The following is a 10,487-nucleotide window of genomic DNA, read 5'->3' as shown; positions in this document are numbered from 1 at the left end:
GTCCGGGTGGGTTGGCTCTACACGGGCTGATGGCGGGCTAAATACTACGTCGGGTTGGGTTGGTTTGATTGGTTTCACGGGTTCCACGGGCTGGTGAATCCATCCTCTCGCAGCATGCTGTGCTGGTCCTCCTGCTGGTCGGAGGAGCCTAACAGGCTTACATAGTTATGTTCGTTGCTTCTATACTTCATTTGGCAATAAAAAAAGCTGTGAATAAACGCATATCAAATATTTTTCAAGTGGAGAAACTCAGGAATATTAATTTTGAACATTATGGTTGAAACAACACCAAGCTCAACGAAAAACACTCTGATTTAGTTAGAGATGCTAGTAATTTAACTTAAACAGAATTTAGCCTAGTGTGGAAAGAAAACATGGCTAGGGTACTGTTCATGTTGTGTAGGTGAGATATCTGCCAGTTCAATTCAGGATTTCTGATAGCAGGGGCCTAAACAATAATTTAACATAACCAAAATATAAACAAAATTGATGCTGCCTTTAGACCAGCATAACCAATAATACTCTCATACTTGCATCAATTGGCTATGTGTCCAGCTCAATGAAATCTGTAGCGTAACAAAGAAAAGAAGCTTTATCATTAATAGCATAACAAAGAATTCTGCAGCTAAATGAAATGAATAACCTCTAATGCAGCAGGTGTTAAATAATGGTAATGGGCATGCAAACTGTGCTATTGCTCGCTGAATAATTACTACTATTCAGCCCTGTAGCAAGTTGAGAAAGAGGCGTACCAATATGGTGTTGCTTATCAGTGCAGTCCTTCGAAACAAACTCTATATAAAAAAGAAACGGAGTTATTAGTAACTTTGACACACATAAGGCGACAATTCTCCTCAATTGCAAAAATAGTACCTTCTCTAATCTCCTCGTATGCCCAGACCTCTCCAGCAGCCTCTCTTACACTTAATTTTCTTTGTGATGTTTGTAGCCAACTTTGTGAACAAATTAAAGCTTCAACTGTGTCAGTTGATAGACTGCATCTGAGGAGATCGATAATCCTTCCACCTGTGCTAAAAGCATATTCTGAAGGCACTGTAGAAGCAGGAACAGCTAGCACATCCTTTGCCAAAAGAGATAATATTGGATATTTATTGGAGTTCACTTTCCAATATTCCAATATATCAAACTCCTTAGTTATCTTCTCACGTTTATCAGCTAGATACCTTGATCATTCTGACCCACTTGATTCATATTCAATCTCCTCCATATGTTGTTCAAATTTAGTAGCTTGGGTAGTAGCTAGCATATCCCACGGGTTCTCTTCGTACTCTTCGTTTACATTGATTTGAATTGGAGCTTGATTTGATCCTCTATTGATAGAAGAAGAAGAGTCATTGACAGTTTTCACATAGGAACCAAATAATTCATTGAGAGCTGATTCAATTTTCTCAGCAAATTTCTTGCCCCCACATGATCCATACAGAAGTTCTAAGCAATATCCCAAATATTTAAGCTTGTATCTCAGATCCAAAATGACAGCAATGAACAATAAGTAGTTCAGATTGCCTTCTGTTTCCCAATATTTCTCAAATTTTAGTTTCATCAGATACGCCATCGAAGATAATGTTGGATCTTCTCCACCAGCAAATTCACTTAATTTTGCGCGCATCAACATTATGTCATGAAAAACTATACTTGATGTTACATGTAAAGAAGCGGAGAGGCGAGTTGTGACCTTTTCAATTAGTTTCAAGAAACAGAATATGCGCCTTGCGGTTTGCTAATCATCTGCAGTGGGAGGATCTTTGTTGGCAAAATAAGCTCTGAAAGGTCTGCACACTTTATCCAGTCTTGCAAAAGCCTTCTCGAACTTTTCTGCATTGTCCAACATAAGGTAGGTAGCATTCCATCTCGTCTCCAGATCTGAGGACAAAAGACTTCTGGTTGATATCTTTTCCAATTCTGCACATTTCTTGAAAATCTTCAACCTTGAAGGTAAAGACCTCACAAATTTTACTGTTGTTCTTATTCTTTCGACAGAGTCATTGTGTTCTTCCAGTCCACTCTTCACAACTAGGTTGACAATATGAACGCAGCACCTCACATGAAGAAATTTGTTCTTTAACACAACTCCATTCCAATCTTTGCTACCCCATTAGTATTCAATTAACTTGTCATTAGGACATGCATTGTCAACCGTGATAGTGAATATGCGATCAATACCCTAGTCCAACAAACATTCTTCAACCCTTTTCCCAAGAGTTTCTCCTTTGTGATCTGCTACTGAACAAAAATTAAGGATCCGTCTTTGCAGCTTCCAGTCATCATCAATCCAGTGAGCAGTGAGAACCATATAACTTAAATTTTGTTTCGAGGTCCAGGTATCTGTTGTTAGGCAGATTCTGTGATTATTCAAAATCTTCTTTAACTTGGGTTTTTCTTCAACATATCGCTGCATACAATCTCTTGCTACTGTGATTCTAGAAGGGATTTCAAATCTGGGTTGCAGTACTTTGGAATATCGTTTGAATCCCTCACCTTCGACAGATTTAAAAGGCATCTCATCAATTATTACCACCTCTGCAAGTGCTTTGCGACAATCTTCGATGCTAAAAGAATGTTTCGGTGTTCCTTGGTTCTTCCTTTGCAAGTCCTGGCCCTTGAGTGGCTCTTGCTAGCATAAGAACCTTAGATGGTGCCATAGGGTGCTGGTTCCATGAGTTGATCTATTGCAAGCATATACTTGCCTGCAATATTTGCATGTTGCAATAGGATCCTGGCCCCTTAATCCTGTATCAAAATGCTTCCAAACAAGTGATTTCTTTGACCCAACTCTTTTGCTTCTGTTCTGAACTGGAGAGATCAGAGTGGGAGAGCTAGTTAACTGCTGAAGTTGATCTGTTTCGCTTATATGTACAGTATTTGAAGCATCAACTGCTGAAGTTGACCTCTTTCGCTTCTTGACTTGAGACAGCAGTGATGCCTTATTTGCTTCTGATAAACTTTTATGCATGGCAACTAACCTATTGATTCTGTCATTGCTATCTTCAAAGGGATTTGCAGCAGGTACTTGTAAAGATTGTTCTTCACCATCTAGGTTATCCTGAAATAGAGAATGCTGATATCATATAGGCATGAATTGATGATAGTATATGGTCAACATATAGGCATGAAATTCATATGCAGTAAATTAATAGGCAAACTTAATTGTAGTGCAAGTAGTTTCTCAAGATTGATCTATCTGCTTGTACGAATTCACATAATGCATGCTTATCACTGTCGGTGGAGTACTAAGCTACTGGAGGATAGGACATATTCCAGTGTTGAAGCAACAGAACTGTATAATTATAGGGTAAGGAGCAACATCTACATCCCTGACATACCCACATCGCCTATATCTGTCAAGTGCTGCTCTCTACTAATCCTTTTAATGAAGATACCAGTACTTCCTAATCTGCCCAGAAACGGCAGTGCCTGTAGTTTCAGTGCCTCTTCTTACCCTCCAAGAATGAAATATTCATGTCGATCTAATCCCAATCCACATGTAGCCTGGAACCATCCCTTTTCTTAGCAATGTAATCCTAATCCACAAGAACGAAATATTCATGTCGATCTAAGCTAGGGTTTAAAGCTGCAACAATCACAAAACTAAAGGAGCAGAATGGGAACAGCGATAAAAGAAGGGATAGAAGGCAACCTTGTTCAGTGCAGACGAATCGGGAGTGGAGATCGACCCATCGGCTCCTTGCTTCGAGAGAAGCTGTGGCGAGTCCAGGTCCATGTTGAGGGAATAGCGTCCCGCTGCTCCCACGCTGCCTCGGTCGCCAGCACAGCCTCGACCTCGAGGCCTTGAGCGACGCCGTCGCGCGGCATCCGCACCGCCGCTGCCTCCTCCTCCTCTTTTTTATGATTAAATCGACTTCGAAAGATATCCAGATCCATAAGTGGATTTTGGTAATCATATATGTTTAACCTCATTATGCAGCATGTTTTCAGTTCTAAAGTTGAATAAGCAAAATACGATGAAATACGACCCTCAAGAGAAAATGAAAAAGAAAATAAAAAGCCAAAATTTACTTACTTTTGAGTATAGAAACTCTGTACAATCGAGATGCTAAACAGAACTCATACACATACCTGCGAGCTAAAAAATCACATTGATATTCTTGAGAGTGTCCCCGGTGAAATCGGAGACTCTGAGTTCGGAATCCGGATATATATCCGGAGTCTTCGGGTATCTGTTCACCGTCATCATCAGATTTCTCTAGGTACGGAGTGTCCAGACGCCAGTATCCGGAGTATCCGGGCAAATAGGCACCTCTTGCTCCAACAGCTAGTTTTTAAAGTGGGGGTATAAATATATCTCTACCCTCAACGGTCAGCTCTCTTACACATTTTCATGCTGCACAGTCTGAAACACCTTGAAAGAGCCATCTCACACCCCTCCTTCTATCTTTAACTAATTTCTATTCAGGATTAGTGTGAGTGTGGCAAGAGGAGAGATTTGTGCTTAGTAAGCTGCTATTCAAATCCTTTGACCACTAGATCCTTATCAAGCCGGTGACTGATGTTTGTTGCTCTTGGAGTTAAGTGCTTCTGGACGGCTAGGTGTGCTTGTGAGTGCTCGGCCGTATTGTGAGTCCACATGAAGTTTGTACTCGCCATCCTCTCGAAGGATTTCATAGTAAGTGATCTTGGATTGGAGCGGTCTCGTCCTTAGGGAGGAGCGTAAAGGTTCTTGAGCACCGTCTCTTAAACTCTTTCTCAACGGAGATGTAGCTCCTTTGGGAGTGAACTTCAGAAAATAAATCCTTACCTCTCCGTGTCACCTTACTTTGAACTATTGGTAACATAACCGGTGAGAAACACTCTAAACATACCACTAGCTTTTCTAAATTTACTTGATCTAAATTACAGCATTAGTATCTTTATTTTTTTTAGATCGTTTCGTACCTAAACTCTCTGGACAATATCTCTGAAAACTCCGGACACAAAATCTAGAGTATTTAAATATATATCCGAAATATGTGAGCATCTGTGTCACTGACTCTTTGCAAAATATTTTAAATTTCAGATTAGTCTATCCACGCCTGTCTGCGAGCTCCTAAGGTCCTTTCACACTTTCAGCGGGTTTATCGGGCTCAACCCGCACACCGGCAACGTCTCCCGTTATGTCTGGTTTTTGAGCGGGTTTGGGACCGACCTGTGTGACGGCCCAGCACGACGGTTTCAATCGGTTGAGTACGGTCCGGTAGCCGGTTTCGTCGAACTGCTGAACAGGGCGAAGTGGAGTGGTCAAGCCAGGAGGATAGTAATGATGGGGGCTGCTTTGGGCTGTCACAAGAAATAGAGATATGAGGATGTAGAGAAAGATAAAGAGAAGCCCGCAGGCTGGGAAAAGAGCACTGTTGAGAAAGCTGTGTGCAGGGAAGGGCTTGAGACTGAGGTGCCCAAACAGGGTGAGAAACTAAATGAGGCTGATCAGTGGCGGAGGACGCCGAAAATTTTAGGTGTGGCGGACGGGGCTGCGGGGCGGCGGGCGCGGGGCCTGCGGGGCTGCGGGGCGGGAGCCTACGGCTGCGGACTGGCGGACTGGCGGTGGATTACTAGATTATGTTCAAATATTATACGGAAATAAAGGTTCACGATAAAAATATGGTTCAGAAGTACCTCAAATGAAGAAAAATACGTAAAGTACGCATCAAATCAACAATTGGACCAAAGAAGCTGTCAAACAAAGAGACAACATAAATTAGTAACGAAATATTCGAGTTAAAATATTAAATGTAATACAAGATACACAATTAGAGTATAGAGTTATACCGGTATATTTATTATTAGTTGCGTCTAGGAGACTTTGGCAATTGCATATTTCTATCTTTTTTCTTCTGAAAAGCCTTCTTGATAGATTCAAGATCAATTCCTTTAAATATCTCCCGCTCAATATACACCACCATCAAGTCATTAAGCCAACCATCAGACATCTTGTTCCGCAACTCAGTTTTAATAATCTTCATGGCTGAAAATGCTCTTTCAACTGATGCAGTTGCTACTGGTAGCAGCAATGCCAGCTCAATTAGGCGATAAACCAAGGGAAATATTTCATGCCTCTTAAGTTCAACCATTTTCATTGCTAGGCTTGCAAGGTCATAACAAGCTCTGAATGCCTCAACTCTTCTAACATGAATAATGAAGGTTTCTAACTGGTCTCTTATTCTTTTCCGGTCATCAAAAGAAAAATCATCCAAATATATATCCGTGAGGCGAGCAAGTTTATTCACATCAAAGTTAGAGAACGAATCTCTAGGATCAAGGCAAGCAAAGCAAGTAAGTAATTCCGATGATACCTCATTGAATCGATGATCAAACTCTGTTGTGATAGCATCTATGGTAGCAAAGAAGGTATCAACACGAAAGTAATGATCTTGAGTGATGTTGTTTCTCCCTCCTTTCCTTGATCTACCAAATCTTGGTACACTATCTTCCATATTTGGTATTAGGATATCATTCTCTTGGCAAAATGTTTTGACTTCTTCAAGTAGTGGCTCATAACCTTCGCTTCTCAAATTGTTCAAACGTGTTTTCACGTCAATAACCAAAGACATGGCCTCAACAATATTTTGATCCTTCTTCTGCAATAGATGAGATAGCTCATTTGTTATGCGAAGGATCTGTAACATCATCTTCATGATAAACACAAAGCTGAAAGACTCCATAATAGGCACCAACCCCCCTGCCCTTGATGGATTACGTTCCTCATCATGCACCACTTGCAGAACTTCTATTATTGAGTCCCACATTGTTTCAATACGAAGCAATGTCCTGTAGTGAGATCCCCATCTTGTATCTCCAGGCCTAGGCAATGATGTTTCTTGATTTTGTCCTCTACCTGATAAAATATCTCCACTGTCCAACTTATTCAAAACAATTGTATGATGACTATCAATCAATAAATCCTTCCTCTTACAAGATGCACTAGTGCTGCTCACAATCATATCCACATAGTCAAAGAAATCCTCTATAGATGAACAACACTTTGAAACCGAAACAACTACCAACTGCAATTGGTGAGCAAAGCAATGGATATAAAAAGCATATGGGTTCTCATCACGAATTAGTTTTTGAACACCATTGAATTCACCTCTCATATTAGAAGCTCCATCATACCCTTGGCCTCGTATTTTTGCAATAGTTAAACCATGGGCACTAAGAACCTCCACTATTGCTCTCTTTAATGCTTCTGATGTAGTTAGCTTGACATGCTTGATACCCAAAAATCTTTCAACTACTTGCCCCTTTTTATTCACATACCTATATAAAGAAACTCACAATATTTAGAAATATTATAACAAGATTCATCAACATTCAACAAGAATACAAGATATAAAAGCGGATGTTTACCTGACTATTATGGCCATTTGCTCTTTGACTGATATATCACGAGATTCATCAACAAGAATAGAGAATAAACAACCACTCATCTCTTCTTTTATGACTTTGGTAACCGCTTGAGCACAACACTCGGCAAGTTCTTTCTGAATTGTTCCAGAAGTCATTTTAGCATTTTTAGGACAAGCAAATTCAAATGCCTGCCTCACTTCCTCATTTCTTAGTTTGTACCAATCAAGAAATTCTAGAAAGTTGCCTTTGTTCAATGAAGTTTCTGATTCATCATGTCCACGGAACGGTTCACCTTGCAAGGCAATATAACTTACAATAGCCAAAGATGTATCTACACGGGTTTCATACTTCTTTTGTGCCTCTTTGGTATGAACTACAATTTTCTCCTTTACACTTGCCCTTTGATTATCAAAATCATCAAATGCCGCTCTTGATCTATTATGAGCACTATTAGGGCCACCAACATGTTTAGGGAGTGCTAAGTAGGCATTCTTCCATTGCCTAAAGCCTTCTTTTGTAAATGCCTCATAACCAAATTTATCATCATCTACACCAACTCTTCTAAAAAGATAACAACAAAAGCAATAAGCCTTATCATTCACCAAGCTATATTCCAGCCAATTATATTTCTCAAACCATTCTTTTCGAAAGCGCCTTTTATCTTGTCCTCTAGGAAAAACATGACTACTAGGTTGAGTTGGACCTCGTTCCATGAAAGCCCTCCTAATTTCATCTCTAATATTAGGACTAAATTGCTCAATTGGAATCCGAAGCCCCGGATCAGAAATGATATAATCCGGATTGAACTCAGTTATTGTACCTTGATCATTTTGATCATTTTCATTGCTACCTGGCTGTTGGTCTATGGTATTGGTGTCCTCCAAATGAGTTTCCACCACCTCTTCCTCCTCTATTATGGCATTACCAACTTCACTTCCATGAGTGCTTGGGTTTATGCTACTGGATACGAATGGACTAAAATAGCTCTTTAGATCTGAAATAAATAGTCAAATTCATATTAAAGTAAATTAGCTTAACTTCCCAATCCTATACAACACCCAAAAAATACTAGTTCTCTCACCTCTTTCTTGTGCCTTTCTTTTCCCTTTTCTGCTAGAGCTTGGATTGGAAGCATCACCATCGAGTGGCAACATGCTAATTACTTTCTGATCCGGGGCGGCGCGCGGGGCTTATCTGAAACATTCCAATATACAACGCAATAAACACAATATTCAAGCTAGATCGAGCATTCGAGCGCAACAATTTTTATTTATAACCCTAACATGGTAAAGAAAAATCTATATAGTGGAGAAAATACCGAGGTACTGCAGCACAAAAGAAATAGCTAGAAAAATGATAGTGCCACCATACTGAAAAGTCCCTAACCTGCTCCTACCAAACTGAAGTCAAGAACTTTAGCACTACAATTCATTTTCACACCATATTCAGGTAAAAATGGTTAATTCAAGCCTAGTAAACTAGCATAGAAAGATGTATATTAAACGTGAAAATAATCGGTCACAGCTCTGTAGAAATTAATAAGCACAACCCATCAGAAAACGCTAAATTTAATTTACAAAGTACACTACAGTGGTGGTAATTTGGTAAAACAAATTGCCTTGCCAAAGCTAGCGCGGGGCCGGGCGGGCTAGGAAGTAGGTAATGCTACTAGTGCACGCATCACGCCATCACGCTTGTAGAAATGACTGAACCCGAATCACTATGCTCCATTTTCCACAAGAGTTACAGTCTTACAGAGATGTTTTTGATGCACTGCAAATAGCAGCCTTGGTAGGCTCGTCCGGTCCTCCCTGGAAGCGGCGCGCGCGTAGGCGGAGGCGCGCGGGGCCGGCGGCGGGGCCTGCGGCGCGCGGGGCCTGCAGCCCTGCAGCGCGCGGGGCCGGCGGCGCGCGGCCGCGCGGGGCCTGCGGCACAGGCGCACAGCGGCAGTGCGGCGCGCGGGGCCGGGCGGCCGGCAGCGCGCAGGCGGGGCCGCGGGGGCAGTGCGGCGCGCGGGGCCGGCAGCGCGCAGGCGGGGGCAGTGCGGCGCGCAGGCGGGGGCAGTGCAGCTCGCGGGGCCGGGCGGCCGGCGCGCGGGGCAGTGCGGCGCGCGTGGCCGGCGGCGCGCAGGCGGAGGGCGCACGGGGCCGGCGGCGCGCGGGGCCTGCGGCGGCGGCGCGGGGCCGGCGGCGGCGCGGGGCCGGCGGCCGCGGGAGCGCGGGACGGCGGGAGGCGGGAGGCGGGACTGGGGAATGGGGATTGGGATAGCTGCATAGGGTTACTGGTTACACATTTTAATTGGGCCGGGGACCGGGGTATTCCCGCTTGGGCCGGGCCGAGGTGTGGCGAACGCCACACCTCGCCACACTGGGCCCTCCGCCCCTGGTCCTGGTGATTCGGCTTGGGCAAAATGGATGACGGCTCAAATCTCCCTCGCATCCCTCATAGGCGCTATCTCCGGGCCACACTAGGAAGGAATCAAGGAGCTGCTCCCGCTTTACAGGGCCATCACGACCTCTGATGTTTGCAATGGTACCTCTACCTCCTTTTGGTTTGATCACTGGCTGCCCAAAAGCCCCCTGATCCACGCCCTCCCGGCTCTCCACAGCCATGCTCTCAACAAGGACGCCATTGTTGGCGACGTTCTAGCTCAGCCGCTGCGTGTGCATTTCGTCGCACGCCTCAACCGCGCGGCCAGTGCCGAGCTCGCGGTGCTAGAGGAGCTGGTGTCACATACTGAACTCACAGGAGGTCTGGATACCCGACGCTGCCCCCTGGCCGACAAGGACGGTACCCTCCGCGCCGGACCAATCTATACCACTGCAATGCAATCACGGGAAGACCCAAGCTGCCCATTCTACAAATTTGTCTGGGAAAATCACACACCTCCGCGAGTCCGTTTCTTCGGATGGCTGCTTGTGCAGAAGCGGATACAATGCAAGGCGAACCTGGCGTCCAAGAACATTGTGGACACTGCTACCTGCGATCTATGCAACTATGCTCATCTGATCCTCCACTGCAACCTCGCGGCGTAGCTCTGGGCAAACATTGGAATTGACATTCCCCCTTCTGCTTCAGTGTCGGACATCTGGGAACTCGCAAGACCTGAACACCTCCCAGCTCAA

General features: G+C 43.7%; 1 protein-coding gene and 1 long non-coding RNA gene across 5 annotated transcripts; both read right to left on the bottom strand.

Annotated features, from left to right (window-relative positions):
* Window positions 1-375: 375 nt before the first annotated feature.
* On the bottom strand, window positions 376-3,875 carry LOC112884862. Of its 3 annotated transcripts, none has more exons than XR_003227200.1 (5): window positions 3,659-3,875; window positions 1,697-3,064; window positions 874-1,331; window positions 753-794; window positions 376-566 (listed from the first exon to the last, which is right to left on the bottom strand). It is a non-coding gene; the product is annotated as an uncharacterized LOC112884862 (long non-coding RNA). The 3 variants fall into 3 exon arrangements; XR_003227199.1 differs by adding an exon at window positions 3,461-3,542 and having other exon boundaries at window positions 874-3,064; window positions 3,696-3,875; XR_003227198.1 differs by having other exon boundaries at window positions 874-3,064.
* A 1,638-nt stretch (window positions 3,876-5,513) lies between these two features.
* Window positions 5,514-9,297, bottom strand: LOC112884172 (zinc finger MYM-type protein 1-like). Of its 2 annotated transcripts, XR_003227046.1 has the most exons (6): window positions 9,118-9,297; window positions 8,444-8,556; window positions 7,363-8,356; window positions 5,785-7,272; window positions 5,632-5,688; window positions 5,514-5,553 (listed from the first exon to the last, which is right to left on the bottom strand). XR_003227046.1 is itself a non-coding variant. In XM_025949526.1 (5 exons), exons 2-4 carry the CDS (start codon window positions 8,514-8,516, stop codon window positions 5,799-5,801), a joined length of 2,541 nt encoding a protein of 846 aa, XP_025805311.1. In that variant the 5' UTR covers window positions 8,517-8,556; window positions 9,118-9,297; the 3' UTR covers window positions 5,565-5,688; window positions 5,785-5,798. The 2 variants fall into 2 exon arrangements, 1 of the variants encoding a protein (XP_025805311.1); XM_025949526.1 differs by lacking the exon at window positions 5,514-5,553 and having other exon boundaries at window positions 5,565-5,688.
* Between the last annotated feature and the right edge of the window lie 1,190 nt (window positions 9,298-10,487).

Source organism: Panicum hallii, chromosome 3 (assembly GCF_002211085.1).
Source record: "Panicum hallii strain FIL2 chromosome 3, PHallii_v3.1, whole genome shotgun sequence".
NCBI lineage: Eukaryota > Viridiplantae > Streptophyta > Magnoliopsida > Poales > Poaceae > Panicum > Panicum hallii.
Note: the sequence above shows the minus strand (reverse complement) of the source record. Positions and strands in the feature narration are given on the sequence as shown.